This window comes from Coregonus clupeaformis, chromosome 24, assembly GCF_020615455.1.
Source record: "Coregonus clupeaformis isolate EN_2021a chromosome 24, ASM2061545v1, whole genome shotgun sequence".
Lineage (NCBI taxonomy): Eukaryota > Metazoa > Chordata > Actinopteri > Salmoniformes > Salmonidae > Coregonus > Coregonus clupeaformis.
In genome coordinates this window covers 61152584-61174079 of record NC_059215.1, presented here as the reverse complement: position 1 = coordinate 61174079, position 21496 = coordinate 61152584, and the positions used below count along the sequence as shown (strand labels likewise).

At 41.8% G+C, this 21496-nt stretch overlaps 1 protein-coding gene across 1 annotated transcript in view; it reads right to left on the bottom strand.

Annotated features, from left to right (window-relative positions):
- nhsb (Nance-Horan syndrome b (congenital cataracts and dental anomalies)) overlaps positions 1–15614 on the bottom strand; it is a 117578-nt gene extending 101964 nt beyond the window's left edge. The window contains 1 exon segment of the mRNA XM_045206945.1: positions 15079–15614. Coding sequence (XP_045062880.1) covers positions 15079–15361 — 283 coding nt within the window. The 5' untranslated portion in view covers positions 15362–15614.
- Between the last annotated feature and the right edge of the window lie 5882 nt (positions 15615–21496).

The window sequence follows — 21496 nt, the reverse complement described above, 5'->3', positions numbered from 1 at the left end:
TCTCTCTCTCACACACACTCCCCCCCTCTCTCTCTCTCTCTCTCTCTCTCTCTCTCTCTCTCTCTCACACATACACTTCCCCTCTCTGTCTCTCTCTATCACTCTCTCTCTCTCTCTCACACACTTTCTCATTCTCTCTATCTCTCTCTCTCTCTCTCTCACACTTCCTCTCTCTCTCTCTCTCTCTCTCTCTCTCTCTCTCTCTCTCTCTCACACTTCCTCTCTCTCTCGCTCTATCACGCTCTCTCTCACACACACTTCCCCCCCTCTCTCTCTCTCTCTCTCTCTCTCTCTCTCTCACACATACACTTCCCCTCTCTGTCTCTCTATCACTCTCTCTCTCTCTCACACTTTCTCATTCTCTCTCTCTCTCTCTCTCTCTCAATTCAATTCAATTCAATTTCAATTTAAGGGCTTTATTGGCATGGGAAACGTGTGTTAACATTGCCAAAGCAAGTGAAGTAGATAGTAAACAAAAGTGAAATAAACAATAAATATTAACAGTAAACATTACACTCAGAAGTTTCAAAAGAATAAAGACATTTCAAATGTCATATTATGTATATATACAGTGTTGTAACAATGTGCAAATAGTTAAAGTACAAATGGGAAAATAAATAAACATAAATATGGGTTGTATTTACAATGGTGTTTGTTCTTCACTGGTTGCCCTTTTCTTGTGGCAACAGGTCACAAATCTTGCAGCTGTGATGGCACACTGTGGTTTTTCACCCAGTAGATAAGGAAGTTTATCAAAATTGGGTTTGTTTTCGAATTCTTTGTGGATCGCTGTAATCTGAGGGAAATATGTGTCTCTAATATGGTCATACATTTGGCAGGAGGTTAGGAAGTGCAGCTCAGTTTCCACCTCATTTTGTGGGCAGTGTGCACATAGCCTGTCTTCTCTTGAGAGCCAGGTCTGCCTACGGCGGCCTTTCTCAATAGCAAGGCTATGCTCACTGAGTCTGTACATAGTCAAAGCTTTCCTTAAGTTTGGGTCAGTCACAGTGGTCAAGTATTCTGCCACTGTGTACTCTCTGTTTAGGGCCAAATAGCATTCTAGTTTGCTCTGTTTTTTTGTTTGTTCTTTCCAATGTGTCAAGTAATTCTCTTTTTGTTTTCTCATGATTTGGTTGGGTCTAGTTGTGTTGTTGTTGTTGTTGTCCTGGGGCTGTGTGGGGTCTGTTTGTGTTTGTGAACAGAGCCCCAGGACAAGCTTACTTAGGGGACTCTTCTCCAAGTTCATCTCTCTGTAGGTGATGGCTTTGTTATGGAAGGTTTGGGAATCGCTTCCTTTTAAGTGGTTATAGAATTTAACGGCTCTTTTCTGGATTTTGATAATTAGCGGGTATTGGCCTAATTCTGCTCTGCATGCATTATTTGGTGTTTTACGTTGTACACGGAGGATGTTTTTGCAGAATTCTGCATGCAGAGTCTCAATTTGGTGTTTGTCCCATTTTGTGAATTCTTGGTTGGTGAGCGGACCCCAGACCTCAGAACCATAAAGGGCAATGGGTTCTATAACTGATTCAAGTATTTTTAGCCAGATCCTAATTGGTATGTCAAATTTTATGTTCCTTTTGATGGCATAGAAGGCCCTTCTTGCCTTGTCTCTCAGATCGTTCACAGCTTTGTGGAAGTTACCTGTGGCGCTGATGTTTAGGCCGAGGTATGTATAGTTTTTTGTGTGCTCTAGGGCAACGGTGTCTAGATGGAATTTGTATTTGTGGTCCTGGCAACTGGACCTTTTTTGGAACACCATTATTTTTGTCTTACTGAGATTTACTGTCAGGGCCCAGGTCTCTCTCTCTCTCTCTCTCTCTCTCACACACACACACACACACACATACACTCCCCCTCTCTGTCTCTCTATCACTCTCTCTCTCTCTCTCACACTTTCTCTCTCTCTCTCTCTCTCTCTCTCTCTCTCTCTCTCTCTGTCTGTCTCTCGCTGTCTGAATAACACAGTAATCTACAAATAGTCGTGCATTTCAATTGAGTGTCAGGATTTCATATTTCAAATCTGGTGTCAGGATTTCATATTTTTTAGGTTATTAATGATCTATCACAAATTCTTATAAACTGTAAAACTACTAACAGTTATTCAGTAAAAAAATATTAATCATAAAAAATTTTTTAACAAGATGCATTTTGTATGGTCTATGAATGGTTATGAATGGTCTATGAATGGTTATGAATGGTCTATGAACGGTTATGAATGGTCTATGAATGGTTATGAATGGTCTTCTATAACAGATTAATAAAGCCTAATATAACAGGCTTGTACTTGTGTGAACCCAGAACAGTGACATCACCTCATCACTAGCCAGGTGACTGGGGAGGAGAGGAGTATAACACGTTGGGAGGTCTGGTAACAGTTTCTGTGTGTGTGTTTTTGTATGTGTGTGTGTGTCGAATCAGTTGCTGTGTGTGTGTGTGTGTATGTGTGTGAGTGTGAGTGTAAATGCTTCACCTTATCAGAGAGCTGTGAAAGCCTCCATGTGATGCTGTGAGAAGAGTTGTTGTCTGATAAGAGAGAAAGCCAGGAGAGCCGTGGGGGGGCAGGCTTTTACTACAACCCCTCCCCACATCTGGCCACCCTAACTGGGGTAGTGGAACCACAGGTATCCCCCCTCCCCACTTGATTGATGATGTGAGTGGAGACCTCTTGATTCAAACTATAGGGATTAGTGATGCGCAGGTTGACTCATAACCCACAGTCCCCGCGATTATATCTACGGGGCGGGTGGGTTTAGGTTCATGAAATATTGTGTGGTTGAAGGGCGGGTGGGTGTCGGGCGGGTTGAATGAAGAGAAAATGATGCATAACTAATCTGTAAATGTTTCTTGTGCAATTCATACCTATAGCCTACATTTAGTTTTTTCTGAAGTTATTTTTATCTCCCGTAAGTGCATAAGCCTAAGATTTAGGGCCTAATCTTTCCAGTTTAGTTTTTTTGAGTTATTGCATTTTCTCCCTGATCCCTAAACGTCTGCTGCATGAGAGAAGCAGAGATGACAGAGAAAACCTTACCGATGTCAACTAGATTGAATAATTGATTCTATCGATGTATGACATACACCGGTAAACATCTGAGTGGTATAGCCATCCCACTGGGCACACACGTCAATTCAACAACTATTCCACGTTGGTTCAGACGTAATTTCATTGAAATTACGTGGAAACAAAGTTGATTCAATCAGCGTGTGCCCAGTGGGATACTGCTATACACTGCCGAGCCGACGAATCAAGACTTGAAGCTACAGATAGAGAAGAGGAGACGCTCTGAACTATCCTCCTGAGAACAAGAAACTACTACTACTACTACTATTACTATTTCTACTACTACTACACTGCTACTACTACTACTACTACTACTACTACTACTACTACTGCTGCTACTATTACTACTACTACTACTACTACTACTACTACTACTACTACTACTACTACTACTGATACTACTACTGCAATTACTTCTACTGCTACTGCTACTACTACTACTGCTACTACTACTACTACTACTACTGCTGCTGCTACTACTACTGCTACTACTACTACTACTACTACTACTACTACTACTACTACTACTACTACTACTACTGCTACTACTACTACTGCTACTACTACTGCTTCTACTACTACTACTACTACTGCTACTACTACTACTACTGCTACTACTACTGCTAGGATGTTGTAAGTTAAGTTCCAGCCTCCATATAGTAACATGACACTCCTCTGGGTCTACCTCCTCCTCCTCTCCTCAGGCCAGACGACTGAGAAGAAACTAAACTCAGACATTCTCCAGACTGACTCCATCAATTACACCTTACAGGCCCCTTGAAATACAGTATGATTAAAGAGTTGGACAAAATGAAAACAGGTATCAGTTGAAAGTCTAAACCTCCCTCCCTACTCCTCCCTCTTATCCCCTCCCCCTTCCCATAGCCATCCAGCCATCCAAAGCAGGCCTAACTACAAGGCCTTCAGAAAGTATTCATACCCCTTGACTTATTCCACATTTTGTTGTTTCAGCCTGAATTCAAAATGGATTAAATACATTTTAAAAATGCACCCATCTACACACAATTCCCCATAATGAGAAAGTGAAGACATGTTTTTAATTTTCTTTGCCAATTTATTTAAAATGAAATACAGAAATATCGAATTTACATAAGTATTCACACCCCTGAGTCAATACATGTTAGAATCATGGCAGCGATTACAGCTGAGCCTTTCTGGGTAAGTCTCTAAGAGCTTTGCACACCTGGATTGCACAATATTTGCACATTATTCTTTTTACAATTCAACAAGCTCTGTCAAGTTGGTTGTTGATCATGGCAAGACAGCCATTTTCAAGTCTTGCCATAGATTTTCAAGCCAATTTAAGTCAAAACTGTAACTAGGCCACTCAGGAACATGTCATGTTGTCTTGGTAAGCAACTCCAGTGTATATTTGGCCTTGTGTTTAAGGTTATTATCCTGCTGAAAGGTGAATTTGTCTTCCAGTGTCTGTTGGAAAGCAGAATGAACCAGGTTTTCCTCTAGGATTTTGCCTGTGCTTAGCTCTATTCCGTTTATTTTTATCCTAAAAAACTCCCTAGTCCTTGCCAATGACAAGCATACCCATAACATGATGCAGCCACCACCCTGCTTGAAAATATGAAGAGTGGTACTCAGTGATGTGTTGTGTTGTGTTGGATTTGCCCCAAACATAACACTTTGCATTCAGGACATGAAGTTAATTTCTTTGCCACCTTTATTGCAGTTTTACTTTAGTGCCTTATTGCAAACAGGATGCATGTTTAAGAATATTTTTTATTCTGTACAGGTTTCCTTCTTTTCACTCTGTCATTTAGGTTAATATTGGTTAGTATTGTGGAGTAACTACAATGTTCTTGATCAATCCTCCGTTTTTTTCCTATCACAGCCATTAAACTCTGTAACTGTTTTAAAGTAACCATTGACCTCATGGTGAAATCCCTGAGCGGTTTCCTTCCTCTCCGGCAACTGAGTTAGATAGGACGCCTGTATCTGTGTAGTGACACCATCCAAAGTGTAATTAATAACTTCACCATGCTCTTCACCATGCTTCTCTCTCTTTTTCTCGCTCTCTCTCCCCCCCCACCTTTTCTCTCCCCCCCCCCTCTTTTCTCTCTCTCTCTCTCTCTCTCTCTCTCGATATTCAATGTCTGCTTTTTATTGTATTTTTACCCATCTACCAATAGGTCCCCTTCTTTGCGAGGCAAAGTTGATACAACTTTGTGGTTAAATCTGTGTTTGAAATTAACTGCTCGACTGAGAGACCTTACAGATAGTTTTATTTGTGGGGTACAGAGATGAGGCAGTCATTCAAAAGTCATGTTAAACACTATTATTGCACACAGAGTGAGTCCATGCAACTTATTATGTGACTTGTTAAGCACATTTTTACTCCTGAACTTATTTAGGCTTGCCATAACAATGGGGTTGAATACTTATTGACAGAAGACATTTCAGATTTCCATTTTTAATTAATTGGTAAACATTTCAAAAAAACATAATTCTACTTTGGCATTATGGGTTATTGTGTGTAGGCCAGTGACACAAAATAAAAATGTAATACATTTTAAATTCAGGCTGTAACACAACTGTCACGCCCTGGCTCTGGGGACTCTTAAATGTTGAGCCAGGGTTTGGATTTGCTATGTTTAGTTTTTCTATGTTTTTGTTCTAGATCGTTTGATCTATGTTGGCCAGGGTGGTTCCCAATCAGAGGCAGCTGTAGCTCGTTGTCTCTGATTGGGGACCATACTTAGGCAGCCTGTTTTGCACTAGTCTTTGTGGGATCTTGATCCGTAAAGGTTTGTTGTGTTATAACCTCAGGACTTCACGTATCGTTTGTTTGTTGTTTTTGTCGTTAAGTACGTTAATAAAAGTATGTACGCTTATCACGCTGCGCCTTGGTCCGTGTCTTCAGTCAACGATCGTGACAACAACAAAATGTGGGAAAAGTCAAGGGGTGTGAATACTTTCTGAAGGCACTGTAAGCCTGGAATCAAACCTCAATATTGCACCCCTATTCCATTTCAAGAGAGTGATATTCTGCTTGGTTTCCAGGCTAGTAGTTCCATAGAATGAGATACTATAACTCATTTAATAGGATCTATGTGAGTAGTTGTACAGTAGAGTTCACAGGAAGGGAAGGCAGTCAGTGCATAACATCCTGGAATTCCCCCTATTCACACAACAGAGATGACATATTAACACTTAGCGTTGTAATTCCACCTATTCACGCAACAATAGAGATGAGATATTGACAGTCTGCTTTATTATCAGTCTGTAGGCATTCTCTAGCCTTATACAGACAGACAGATAGGACAGATAGGAGAGAGAGAGAAAAGAGAGGGGGGGGCAGAGAGAGAGAGAGATTGAGAGAGAGAGAGAGAGATTGAGAGAGAGAGAGAGAGAGAGAGAGAGAGAGAGAGAGAGAGAGAGAGAGAGAGAGAGTGAAAGAGAGAGAAATAGATAGAGAAAAGACAAAGCTATCTACCTCCTTTTCTTAGCCATGTGTAGTGTAGAGAGTAAGCGAGGGAACGAGGGAGAGAGAGGGAGAAGAGACGCTGCAGTGCATGTCTGTACTGTTCCTGTGCTGTGTCTGTAAGGAGGGGGTGGTGTCATCTCTCTCTCTCTCCCTCTCTCTTGCTCCCTCTCTCCACTGCTGCTTCCTGTGACCCACTTCCTCATCTCACCAACACCTAGGTAGCTGGCTGGCTTGTCAGGGCTACAACATGCTATTTAGGGGTTGAACAACGTGGCCACTATGTAACAGACCTCTCATTTTAAAGGCACAATCTGCAATTTCAACAGCCTGACCCTGCTCCACATTATCGTGTTGTAAACATATTTTTAAGCCATACAGATTTTGGGTTTTGATCAGGTAAGAGAGTTGTAGTAAGTTATATTCTTCAAGAACCAATTCGTTAGTACATATATGACCCTTTTCAGAAAGCTGGGCGTATGACGAACGTCACTGCTTCACAGGAGAGGCATTTTTCAAAATCAAAATGCATTATCGTTTTTCAGAAATGCCTTCTTGAACATGTGAACTTTAATGTGCCTTAATAACAAACTGGTATGTCATCTGTCAATATCAGGAACCTTCCTGCTAACCATGATTGGCTGAGATAATGGATGGGCTGGACATGCCGAGAGATTAGTTCTGATTGGTCTGGCATGTCGCAGGCTTCTGTCTATAACATGACCTGCTCAGATAATGCTTGCTACTGGGTTTTAAAAACAAGCTATAGCCACGGAGAACTGCAAAAGAGTTGCTACTGCTCTCAACCACATTGCTGCCCTCAATTTAGCAGGCGCTATTGACAAAGATCAGTGGAGAAAAAGTTGTGATGGACTACTTTCTGGAGGACGATCGTGCCATGTTGACTCTCTCTGACTCTGAAAATGAATCAGATGATGAGGAAATCCCTGATTTAAGTAAAAACATTTTCATTGAACCAGACATTTGTAGAGTCTTCTGATGACAGCGATGGGGAAGAAATGGAGATCAACAGTGTTGTTGTCACGGAAGAAATTGACAGAGTTTTGAAATCAGTGGAATGCCCTGTGGAAGCCGAGTTTGATTGCAAATGCGGAGGGAGTCGAAAAGAGAACACAGAAGGCTGTTGTATAAAAGACTTGTCTCCGGATTACATCTTCAAACTAAGGGTAACCATGGCCGTGAAGCATTCATCCATGTATACGGGTAAGAGTCTAGCTATATTTTCAGATATGATACGTTTCTAAAGTAATTTTCATTGCAAGTTAAAGTGTACTGTTAGCTAGCTAGCTAATGTTAGCTGGCTGGCTTGCTAGCTAGCTACGTGTATGATATGTGTAGTAATATTGTTCATATCTCAGAAAGCCGTTTGCATTGCTACACTGAACAAAAATATAAATGTAACATGCAAAAATGTCAACGATTATAAGGAAATCAGTCAATTCAATCCAGTCGATCCAGAGCATCGCAAACATGCTCAATGGGTGACATGGGTGTATGCAGGCCATGGAGTTTCCTTCTTTTCACTCTGTCATTTAGGTTAGTATTGTGGAGTAACTCCAATGCTGTTGACCCATCCTCAGTTCTCTCCTATCACAGCCATTAAACTCTGTAACTGTTTTAAAGTCACCATTGGCATCATGGTGAAATCCCTGAGCGGTTTCCTTCCTCTCCAGCAACTGAGTTAGGAAAGACGCCTGTATCTTTGTAGTAACCGGGTGTATTGATACACCATCCAAAGAGTCATTAATAACTTCTCCATGCTCAAAGGGATATTCAATGTCTGCTTTTTTAAAATACCCATCTACCAATAGGTGCCCTTCTTTGCGAGACATTGGAAAACCTCCCTGGTCTTTCACTGCTCGACTGAGGGACCTTACAGATAATTGTATGTGTGGGGTACAGAGATGAGCCAGTCATTGAAAAATCATGTTAAACACTATAACTGCAAACAGAGTGAGTCCATGCAACTTATTATGTGACTTGTTAAGCACATTTTTACTCCTGAACTTATTTAGGCTTGCCATAACAAAGGAGTTGAATAATTATTGACTCAAGATATTTCAGCTTTTCATTTGTAATTAATAAAAAAAAAAAATCTAAACACAATTCCACTTTGACATTATGGGGTATTGTGTGTAGGCCAGTGCCCAAAACAATCTCAATTTAATCCATTTTAAATACGGGCTTTAACACAACAACATGTGGAAAAAGTCAAGGGGTGTGAATACTTTCTGAAGGCACTCTAAAGCATAAACAACACATCTTTTGATTATTTAATTTACCACCAACATGATTGGCACTACTTTTATTGATCTAACATTCTTTATAAAGTGTATTTTTACCTGGAGTTTTCCTTATTGTAGGCTACTACTTTCACCACTTTTAGTCTTGAAATATTTGGTTGTTTACTACACTACCTTACTCACTCTGTTTAGCACATGGCCTCACATGTGACTCCTTAAACAGATGGGTGGGGCTAAGGCTTAAGAGGGTGTGAACAATGCTGAATGGGTGTGAACAAAGAAGTGTAAAAACTTAACCAAAACTTTTCAAGGGCCATTTCTCAAAAGTGTATCAACTTTCAAAGTATTATTGCTTTCCCATTGTTATTTTATCCAATGTCAAAAACACCATTTCAAATTTTGGAACATAAGACCGAAAAGAGATGAGGGGTCACATATTACTGAAATGACCATTGAACAACAGGAACTCTTATAGACTGTGCCTTTGAGAAAGCCAATCAGATTATCTACAGTGTATATCATGTACGGTAGGGCTCCTGAGCTGAGATCCCAAATGCTTGTTGATTCTCATGGATTAGATTACCGCTGTGAAAAACACAGTCATGCGTCATTCTGATTCACACAGGGTAGCCAATGACATGATGGCCAGAGTAGAGAGGAGAACTCATGGCTCTCTATGCTACACCATATTGCACTCTTGTGACCAGATCAAATGAGGATCATAGTGAAGTTAATCACATTTTACATTTACATTTTAGTCATTTAGCAGACGCTCTTATCCAGAGCAACTTACAGTTGGCCCCCCGTGGGAAACGAACCCACAACCCTGGCGTTGCAAGCGCCATGCTCTACCAACTGAGCTACACGGGGCCCCACCACCTCTCCTCAAGTAGTAGTTACACATGCTGTAAATAATCTTTAAAAAATAACAGTAATGTAGTTCAATGTGGCTTATTCATCAACACTCAAACATAGCACTGTAAAGGTATGCCTACATGATTATGAAATGTATGACACTAACCCATCCTCTGGACAATGAACGTTGTATCAATCACTAGGGTACATACTGGAGAGAAACACACATAGTTTAGTGCTAAATGACTAAAATGTAAAATGTGTATGAAAAAGTCCACACCTCCACCTTAGGGGCTGACTGGCCCTTTTAAGGCAATGTTGTCAAGAGCACAACTGATCCATGAACAATCCTACCTTTCTGTCAAGAGCACCACTGATCCATGAACAATCTGTCCTTTCTGTCAAGAGCACAACTGATCCATGAACAATCTGTCCTTTCTGTCAAGAGCACAACTGATCAATGAACAATCTGTCCTTTCTGTCAAGAGCACAACTGATTCATGAACAATCTGTCCTTTCTTTCAAGAGCACAACTGATCCCTGAACAATCTGTCCTTTCTGTCAAGAGCACAACGGATCCATGAACAATCTGTCCATTCTGTCAAGAGCATAACTGATCCATGAACAATCTGACCATTCTGTCAAGAGCACAACTGATCCATGAACAATCTGTCCATTCTGTCAAGAGCACAACTGATCCCTGAACAATCTGTCCTTTCTGTCAAGAGCACCACTGATCCATGAACAATCTGTCCTTTCTGTCAAGAGCACAACTGATCCATGAACAATCTGTCCTTTCTGTCAAGAGCACAACTGATCCATGAACAATCTGTCCATTCTGTCAAGAGCACAACTGATCCATGAACAATCTGTCCATTCTGTCAAGAGCACAACTGATCCCTGAACAATCTGTCCTTTCTGTCAAGAGCACCACTGCTCCATGAACAAGCTGTCCTTTCTGTCAAGAGCACAACGGATCCATGAACAATCTGTCCATTCTGTCAAGAGCATAACTGATCCATGAACAATCTGACCATTCTGTCAAGAGCACAACTGATCCATGAACAATCTGTCCATTCTGTCAAGAGCACAACTGATCCCTGAACAATCTGTCCTTTCTGTCAAGAGCACCACTGATCCATGAACAATCTGTCCTTTCTGTCAAGAGCACAACTGATCCATGAACAATCTGTCCTTTCTGTCAAGAGCACAACTGATCCATGAACAATCTGTCCATTCTGTCAAGAGCACAACTGATCCATGAACAATCTGTCCATTCTGTCAAGAGCACAACTGATCCCTGAACAATCTGTCCTTTCTGTCAAGAGCACCACTGATCCATGAACAAGCTGTCCTTTCTGTCAAGAGCACAACTGATTCATGAACAATCTGTCCTTTCTGTCAAGAGTACAACTGATCCCTGAACAATCTGTCCTTTCTATCAAGAGCATAACTGATCCCTGAACAATCTGTCCTTTCTGTCAAAAGCACAACTGATCCCTGAACAATCTGTCCTTTCTGTCAAGAGCACAACTGATCCATGAACAATCTGTCCATTCTGTCAAGAGCACAACTGATCCATGAACAATCTGTCCATTCTGTCAAGAGCATAACTGATCCCTGAACAATCTGTCCTTTCTGTCAAGAGCACAACTGATCCCTGAACAATCTGTCCTTTCTGTCAAGAGCACAACTGATCCCTGAACAATTTGTACTTTTTGTCAAGAGCACAACTGATCCGTGAACAATCTGTCCATTCTGTTCTTTAGGATGTATCCCTCAGGCCTCAGGGTGTCTTATTCACCTGGCTGACCTCTCAAAGAGCACCAGGAGTTTGTGTGTGTGTGTGTGTGTGTGTGCGTGCGCATGTGTGCTTGTGTTTGTGTGTGTGTGTACCTAGCCCCCCCTCAGGGTCAGTTGTCTTTAGTTTAGACAGGAGGAAATCATTAAGAAACCTTTCAGTTCAGAGAACTAAGAACTGAGGAACACCAGCAACAGCATGGCTGGTAGTGGATGGAACTAAGAACTGAGGAACACCAGCCACAGCATGGCTGGTAGTGGATGGAACTAAGAACTGAGGAACACCAGCAACAGCATGGCTGGTAGTGGATGGAACTAAGAACTGAGGAACACCAGCAACAGCATGGCTGGTAGTGGATGGAACTAAGAACTGAGGAACACCAGCAACAGCATGCCTGGTACTAATGGCACACATGAATGAATGGCATACTGTAAACTACTGAAACTACTCTCTTCTGAGTTCTCCTTGAGTAGAATTCATAGTGAAACTACTCCCTTCTCGGGCTAAGAGGCCAGGGGGTCAGGGAGCCACGGGGGGTCAGGTCAGGCCTTGATGCCTTTACATGCCCCTCCCCTCCCCTGTGGAGAAGCAGAGAGACGGTCTGGCCTGTCTGGGCTGGTTGTGTTTTATTTCATTTTTAACCTCTTAAGGATCGGACCCTTTTTTTCCAATTTCCGCCAAAAATGACATACCTAAATCTAAATGCCTGTAGCTCAGGATCTGAAGCAAGGATATGCATATTCTTGATACCATTTGAAAGGAAACACTTTGAAGTTTGTGGAAATGTGAAATTAATGTAGGAGAATATAACACATTAGATCTGGTAAAAGATAATACAAACAAAAAAACATGTGCTTTCTATGTTATTTTTTTGTTCCATCATCTTTGAAATGCAAGAGAAAGGCCACAATATAATATTGCAGTTTAGGCGCAATTTCGATTTTGGCCACTAGATGGCAGCAGTGTGCGCGCAAAGTTTCAGATTGATCCAGTGAAGCGTTGCAATACTGGACTGTTTTGTATCAAGTCTGCCCAAATGTGCCGAATTGGTCAATTGATACATTTTCAAGTACATAACTATAGAGAACATCAAAAATGATATGGTAATGCAAAAATGTTAGTCTACACACTCCCAGGAATGTCATACATTTTAAATTGTTTATTTATTTTTATTTATTTTATATATTTTTTAACCTTTATTTAACTAGGCAAGTCAGTTAAGAACAAATTCTTATTTACAATGACGGCCTACCCCGGCCAACGCTGGGTCAATTGTGTGCCACCCAATGGGACTCCTAATCGAACCAGGGTCTGTAGTGACGCCTCTAGCACTGAGATGCAGTGCCTTAGACAGCTGCGCCACTCAGGAGGTTTCCCTGGCCGTGAGTCTAACTAACCCCAGCCTCACCACGCTCACAAATATCACCATTCAGCCTCAGCCTCAAACCAAACTGGTTTGGAAATACTAGTATGACAAGCCAGGTTACCCACCATCTCTGTGGAGATGGAGTTATAGAAGGCCGGGCCATCACCGACGATAAGGGTAATCATCGTATGAAACTTCAACTGGCTATGGCTAACTAAGCGTCAGTGTCAGCGAAGAGGTCCACTTCAGGCCAGAGTAGCTACATTTGAAAGTTATTTATTTTCTACACAGTCAAGTTATTTTTTGCAAACAGTTTGAGCACCTGCTAATAACCAACAAATTATTAAACTCAAAACATTTCAGATCAGATCAGTGGGCTAGAAATAGATAGAAATAAATAGTCTCTAGTCTAGATTCCCAGCCCCATTCATTTGCATTGGACAGTAAAGTCAGTGAGATGCATGCTTAACAGGCATAGAAATAGAATTAGGCCTACTAGAACAGGAATCCCCATTCAAGCCAATTGCAATGGCCTGAGGCTTTTTCCTGTTCTAGCTATTACATTTCTTTGAACACAGCATCCCAGAGAGCCAGGGATCAGTTTAACATCAACACTGGAGAGGAGCGATCCTCATCATCCTCGGCCCTCAAATCCAGCCATTGACAATCGTCCCTTCATCCTGTTACCGGCTTGGTTTAGCCATGCTGCTGCCCAGTGTCAGCTAGCAGCCTGCCTCCCTACAGCCAAACCCAGACCACATCATCATCACTGCATCCATCCATCTACACCAGAGTTGGACTCTATCCCCCCCCTCTCTCGCTCTCTCTCTCACTCCCTCTCGCTCTCTCTCTCACTCCCTCTCGTTCTCGCTCTCTCCCTCTCCCTCTCTCTCTCTCACAAAATACTCCATGATGATTCACAGCAACAGCAGTAGCACTACCATTTCTCGGCTACAACATCACCATCACATCTCAGCTAGTGGAATATGTGACTGTGTCTCCCTTTGCCTTACGTAACTAAACCATGGCTTGCATTACACTGACTGCCGTGGCTCCAGGAAGAGAGAGGGAGAGAGGGAGGGAGAAGAGAGAGAAAAGGGAAGAGAGGGAAGAGGGAAAAAGCCAGGGTGGATGACTGAAATGAATTTTAAAGATGGAGTCTTGTGTTTCCCCTTCATTTAGCCTGAGGCTTTATAATGTTGTTTAGTTCAGTGGAAATAGAAGGGGAGGTTATGGGAATGAATCCACGTTATGCTGCTTTGCAGGAACAATTTTCAGACAGCCTATAGATGCATAAGGTCAGAGCAAGATACCTACCATTCACTATCTACTACACCATATGATGTAAAAGGGCCATCAAATAATACATAGAACAACAATATATCCAAATCAACATCTAGCCTATTCAGTTCTATGGGCTTGCAGTCCCTCCAATTGAGGCCACTGTGTTTCTTCCCAAATGCATCCATCCATAGAACAATTTTCTGTGTTTAATCATCATCCTAACTGACATAATTACCAGCGATATACTATCTATCCATGACTTCATATTCGGACTGTAATTGTGTAATGTCCATTTCCATATAAATTCATGATTAATGCTAGGACGAGCTGTGCTGTAAAGGGTGGGCTTGCTCTAGCGGTGGATGATGTGTGTCAACAATATTCTACTGCATTCTGAGAACGATATTCAACATTCCATATTTATTCCATAAACTTCCATAATAGAATGTTGCGTTTTACGCATTCCTACCACAGCTATATAAGATGCAGGCTAGGTCACTAACAAGAGATGATGATGATGATGTGGAGGATACTGCCACTGGTACCACTGCCCATTCCAATGCAGACTACACGCCCCTCTGTGGCATGACTTCTCCGGAGCGCAGAAATTCTACATCAAATTATTTGAAAAAACTGTCAAGGGAAAAATACGCACAGATGTGAAACACCAAACAGCTAATAATGGGTTTGTGTGGGCGTAAATTCCTATTTTCGATTCGTTATAACATATTCACAATATCAGGGCCAGCTCAGTGCAATGCAGGTGTGCGCATGCATCCGTGTGACACATTTCAATGTGGAAGAGATTCGAGTGTGGGCTCGGGCGCCGAGAAAACCGAGGCGTGCGCGTCCTTACGACTTGAACGCACTGCGATGCCTCGGAATGAATGCAATATAAACACTAATCCCACACATTGCAGAAGCAGACGCAACTCTATAACAAAGCGTACAATTTAGACATTTTAGTCATGGTAGTAGGCTACTTACGCACTGCCTCCTTTTTGGGATCTAGACCGCTGGCGGTCTGTTGGATCCTCCCAATTTTATTCTGCAGAACCCAGACCCTCTGGTTGGTGGACATGATCTCGTTCTCCAGCTCCTGAAATAGGGAGCAGGCATGTTTGGCCAGGTCGGAGAGCTGCCGCAAGGTCCGGGAGAGCACCACATTATTGATGGAGCACAGATCCTCAATGTTGAGCGAGCCTTCGTCATTTGGAATAGGTAGCCTGCACAGTAACTGAGGTTCCACAATCCTTTTGGCAAATGGCATTTTGATCAACCGCAAAAATTATCCAAAATCCCTCCTAGAAAAAGCTGACAAAAAATATCCAAGAAAAAAACTGTCGTTCTTCGGGCGCTCTTCCGTCCCTCGTCCCCTCCTCTCCTCAATCCAAAGTTCCCAATGTCTCCTTCAGACCCTCCATCCTTTCGTTGCTGAGATCTTACTCCGTCCGTCCTCCCGAAGCGTGGCGCAGCCTGCCTGCATATAAGGATCCGCGCTGCCCCAATGATCGTGGGTTGCCTCCGTGGCCTCCCCGGTCCTAGTTTTTCATTGCTCCAGAGTAGAGGGTGAGGGCTTTAAAGGAAGAGAACACAAAAACCCGGAGTGGTGTCCTCATGAACCGGAGCAGGATTCAGGAATAGGGGTAGGCTCCTCAAGCGGCAGTAGCCTGCCTAGTGCGTTGAGCGCCAAATCAACAGTGAAGCGCGTGCTGCATACTTGCGTCTGCTATTACAGTCTTTAATGGGAAGAGCAGCGTATGAAAAATAGAGGGCTGGAATATAATCAGATCTTTGTCTTTGAGAAAAGATTCAGGTGATCTTATCTTTAGATGCATTGCCGAGGTCAAGATCATATAAACTGTATGACAAAATAAAAGTCCAAAGGAATAAGGCCCAATACCTACAAAAGTATATTATTTAAAGAACTGACAGACAACACCAATTAATCATTTACATTTATGATAAAACACAGGTTCATTGTTCCTATGTTATAAAACAAGATATGCCACACCTTTCTCAGTTCATCGGCCTTCTTTCAGAACCACTGTTTAAAGCGGCAATCAGCAGTATAAACAATAACAAAACAGACTCTGCGCCCCCCTTTCGGTAAAAAGCTGTGGGATGTGTCTGGAGAAATGGAACCACTCTCAAATGCATAGACAGAACTATGGATGCAAGGACTGACCATCTATGATATCAACACTATAGTTTTAACCATGTTTTGAGGCTATATAGAGTTTGTTTACATTTACTTTGTTTACAAACATTGGAGTAAAACAAGTATATATTTGCGTTCTGATGGGGTACGACAGTTGAACTAAGCTCATGAGGCATTTATAAGTTATATTCTTCAAGAATCAATGGGTACATATAATTAATTTGTAAGTCCAAAAATGGATGTAGCATCTGCTGATTGGCCCTTTAACACAGCCCTGTTGACCCCTGTGAGGCCTGGTGCTGTATAGTAGTCCTAATCTCAGACACATTCAAGTTAAATGAATGGATGTGATTCAAGTTCACTCAATGGGGGTTTCCTGGGCGTTCATTCATATTTTTGCTGAACAAGTGTTTCACTTAATCCATACTGTTGTTGTCAGAATCATTCAGAGGGCCTCAGCCTAAGCTCTGTCTATGTGGTGAGGGTCCCCACCCATGTATTAGAACAGAACTGCTAAGTTAGCAAAGCTGAGGGACAGGGTCTAGAAATGATCTGCAGTGGTTCAGTGTCTGGTCTCATACAAAGCTGGGTTGAATTCTTTGGGAAACAGAATGTTGCTTTCAGATATTACAGTTGTTGTTGTTCATGTTGAGATGTTGTGGGATGTTAGCATCTTTCGACCGTCTTTAATAACCTTTTACTGCAGTGGGCTAAATCTGGGTCACACAGAGTGTTTCTTGGTAGTCTTAAACAAATCTACTTTGAAACAAAAGTATACACCTCACACACATGGTTATGGGCTTAAAAAAGAAGACACCTCTATCATGTCAGATATAGAGTTGAAATGTATTCCATTTTCAGTTTGCATCCCAATATTACACTTTATATACATCACAGAAGACTGAAATATAACAAAGCTCTTTGACATAGAAACACCGGATTTTCAGTGTAGAAATAAAAGATCCCAGAAATGTTCCATATGCACCAAAACCTTATTTTTCCTCAAATTCTGGGCAAAAATGTGTGTACATCCCTGTTAGTGAGCATTTCTCCTTTGCCAAGATAATCCCATCCACCTGACAGGTGTGGCATATCAAGAAGCTGATTAAACAGCATGATCATTACACAGATGCACCTTGTGCTGGGGACAATAAAAGGCCACTCTAAATTTGGTAGTTTTGTCACACAACACAATGCCACAGATGTCTCAAGTTTTGAGGGAGCGTGCAATTGGCATGCTGACTGCAGGGATGTCCACCAGAGCTGTTGCCAGAGAACTGAATGTTCATTTCTCTACCATAAGCCGCCTCCAACGTCGTTTTAGAGAATTTGGCACGTCCAACTGGCCTCACAACCTCAGATCACGTGTATGGCGTCGTGTGGGCGAGCGGTTTGCTGATGTCAACTTTGTGAACAGAGTGCCCCTATGGTGGTGGTGGGGTTATTGTATGGGCAGGCATAAGCTGCGGACAACAAACACAATTGCATTTTATCGATGGCAATTTGAATGCACAGAAATACTGTGACGAGACCTGAGGCCCATTGTAATGCCAGTATCATACTTCTGCGGTGAAAGGTGGCAGAGCTAGAGCGGTGTTTGTCAGACCATGAGACATCCCGAAAATCGGTCTTCTCACGAAAACGTCTGTAGCATCCGAACGGTTTGACCTAAAAAAACTATTATGACCACTCTATCTCACGAACACGGTGGTGTTCTCCATTTTGATCTACGAACCCCACAAGTGTCACGGGACTCGTCTGAAGGTTTTGTGCCTACCCCCAAAAAGGGGTTAAATACTATATTTGTAATGAATGTGTTATTCAATGAGCTTTAGTAGTCAAGGCCAAAATCAATATTTTTTGATTTATTTATTTTTATACCTAAAGGGGTCCTAAAATTCCAAATCAAATAGCTAAATTATCCATAGTATGACCATCTTAAAACAATTCTATATGTAATCTTAGCACCCCCCCCCCCCCCACCCCACCCCAAAGTTTTAGGCTCTAAATAAATAATTATTTAATAAACAAATTCTGAACAATATGAATAACATTCCCCCCATGAGCCCACTAGGTCACCTGACTGCCGGAAAGGGATACAGTGCAGACTGTGAGCTTTAATTTGAGGGTATTTTCATCCATATAGGGTATACACACTCCTGAGTGGTGCAGTGGTCTAAGGCACTGCATCGCAGTGCTAACTGTGCCACTAGAGATCCTGGTTCGCAGCCGGCCGCGACCGGGAGACTCATGGGCGGTGCACAATTGGCCCAGGGTAGGGGAGGGAATGGCCGGCAGGGATGTAGCTCAGTTGATAGAGCATGGTGTTTGCAACGCCAGGGTTGTGGGTTCGATTCCCACGGGGGGGCAGTATAACATTTTTTATTCACTAACTGTAAGTCGCTCTGGATAAGAGCGTCTGCTAAATGACTGAAATGTAACTGTTTAGAACTGAGACCATCATCCTTTATAATCACTTATTACTAGTCAAACTTTTGGAATAATTCCATTCCATCTTTCCCCATTAAAGGCTACAGTATCTTCCTACATTTCTATGAACTGGATAAGATATGTAGCACTGGACACTAAGTAGCCACACATAGGCTACACACTGTCTGATAAAGGTATTCCTGGAATACATGTTAGTAACGTCAGAACACGATGAAGAGGTCAAGCAGACAGAGAGAGAGGCTGATTCTTGTGTCACACGCTGTGATTATAGAGCAGCCCCCTCTTGTGGCAGATCTTGTAACTTCATCTTCCTGGAATCAATCACATGCAGCATCACTAACGGAGGACTCTCTCTCTCTCTCTGTCTCTCTCTCGCTCTCTCACGCTGTCTCTCTCTCTCTCTCTCTCTCTCTCTCTCTCTCTCACTCAAACACACACACACGCACGACACACACACACACACACACGCACTGATTTGGTCTGCTAAGAAATCAGGGTGTTGTCTGAGTTGCAATGATATCTAACAGCTACATAATGACAATGACCCAAAAATAGTAATTTCCTGAAAGGACATTAAAAGGGATGGTTTACGATGTTATTGCTCAGCCTGTCAGTCATGACAACAGAAGATGAATCTCTGGTGTAACAGTGAGAAGTGAGGGAACTCTGCGTGTTTTAGCCTGTTTTAGTCACTGACACTTGATATTGGGGTTATACAGACTGTGTCCCAAATGACACCCTATTCTCTATAAAGTGCACTAATTTTGACCAGGGCTCATAGTGCTCTGGTCAAAAGTAACCTAGTGCACTAAATAGGATATAGGGTGTCATTAGGGAGGCAACCAGAGGCAGCCACTGACACCTGATCCTGGGGTAGACAGGGAGGGAGTGATACGTTTGTGTGGGCGATGCACTGAAAGCTTGAACAGGTGGAAAAGTAACCTTCCATCACGACCTAGGGCCACACAGGAAGTGACTCTATGATGCTGGAGGTCAGTCAGGTAAGAAAGAAACACCCATGTGACTTTTTGGTCTCTAGGTAACACCTTTTAGCTGTTTCATCTCTCTGGATACTCATGCAAGACACATTCAGTTCAAAATAAACACAACTGCGTTTTGAGGCAAAGAGATTAAAAAAATATATAGTGTATTGACAAAATACAAAAACTCCATTAGATGTTTGGTTTCAGTAGACCAATAAAATTAACACCAAACCATATGATGATCTAGTGACATACATCTAAAATGAGTGAGTTAAACAAGATGGAACAACCCCCAGTCCCTTTCTAGCCGTTCTCATGCTGATTCACTAACTGAGAAATAAATACAATACTGGGGACTGCAGGTTCTGGTGTCCGATATCTGTTATCATATTGTGGTAATAACAAGTTTAATACTCAACTTTGCCCTGATCTGATCGATTGTTATCTCCCTTTAGGGCCCAGAGGTGCATGTCTTGCAGTTTCCATTCTGCCTGTAACAGTCCTGGATCTGATAAGGTTTTTACTAGAAGCAAGACGCTAATCATGAAGTGTTGTTTCTTTTAAATCATGTTCCTCTGGTGAAGTACAGCTAAGGACACAGGAAACCAAACAGTTGGGATTTGATCTGTTAAAAACGAGTTTCCTTCCCTGTGTTAATAAAGTATTTCCTTACAAATGATCTATTAAAGGCTTATTGATTAACAATAAATATAAAGTATTTTTGTTAAGTATTATAAAGTATCTATGTTTTGGAAAAGCATTTGCAGTGGTGCATTTGAGATGACTAACTGTTAAAAATCTAAACATTTGTACAGTCGTTTTACTGCATGGAACAGAGCTAATAAATGCTAAGCTTGGTTGGAGTTCCTTTTAGCCTGCATCCCAAATGGCACCCTATTCCCCACATAGTGCACTATGGGCCCTGGTCAAAAGTAGTGCACTATATAGGGAATAGGGTGACATTTGGGAGAAAGCCTTAATTTATGTTTTTATGGCCATACAGTATTTATGTACTTTAGTGCAGCTGGACCAGCAGATCAAGGTTATCAAACCTAGCTGCTATCAGCTGTCTCAATAAACTTCTAGTAGTGCTGGTAGCTGTGTGTTGTATAGCTGGGATCGCTGGATTCAGTCGCTGGATGCTTTATTCTTGAGCTGATGGTCAGGGGGCCGGAACATCATTTTCTAATAATTTGTGGACTGCAAATTGACCGCAAGAAGCCCAAACAGATATCATATTTGAATAAAACATAATCATTTCAAACCTTGCTTACATGTGTATAAGATCACATATATCTCTCTATTATGCGTGGGAATACTTTGGAAAAGATTTCCAAAATTTAAATCACTTGGAGCTGATTTGCTGGTGTTTTGACAGTCTTTTATGTAAAAAAATAAATCTAATAATAAAAATAATAATTGGCTCAGAGAACTTGGGGGGTCAAATAAAATCACTAATTTGGCTCGCGGGCCGCCAGTTGGGGAACCCTGCAGTATGGATTGTTTTTGTCTATATTTATTGTCATGTGTTCAATGTGTTTTCACTATGTGCTGCAAAATGAATTGCCCCCTGGGGGATAATAAACTCTACTCTACTCTACTCTACTCTACTCTACTCTACTCTACTCTACACTACTCTACTCTACTCTACTCTACTCTACTCTACACTACTCTACTCTACTCTACTCTACTCTACACTACTCTACTCTACTCTACACTACTCTACTCTACTCTACACTACACTACACTACTCTACTCTACTCTACACTACTCTACACTACTCTACTCTACACTACTCTACTCTACTCTA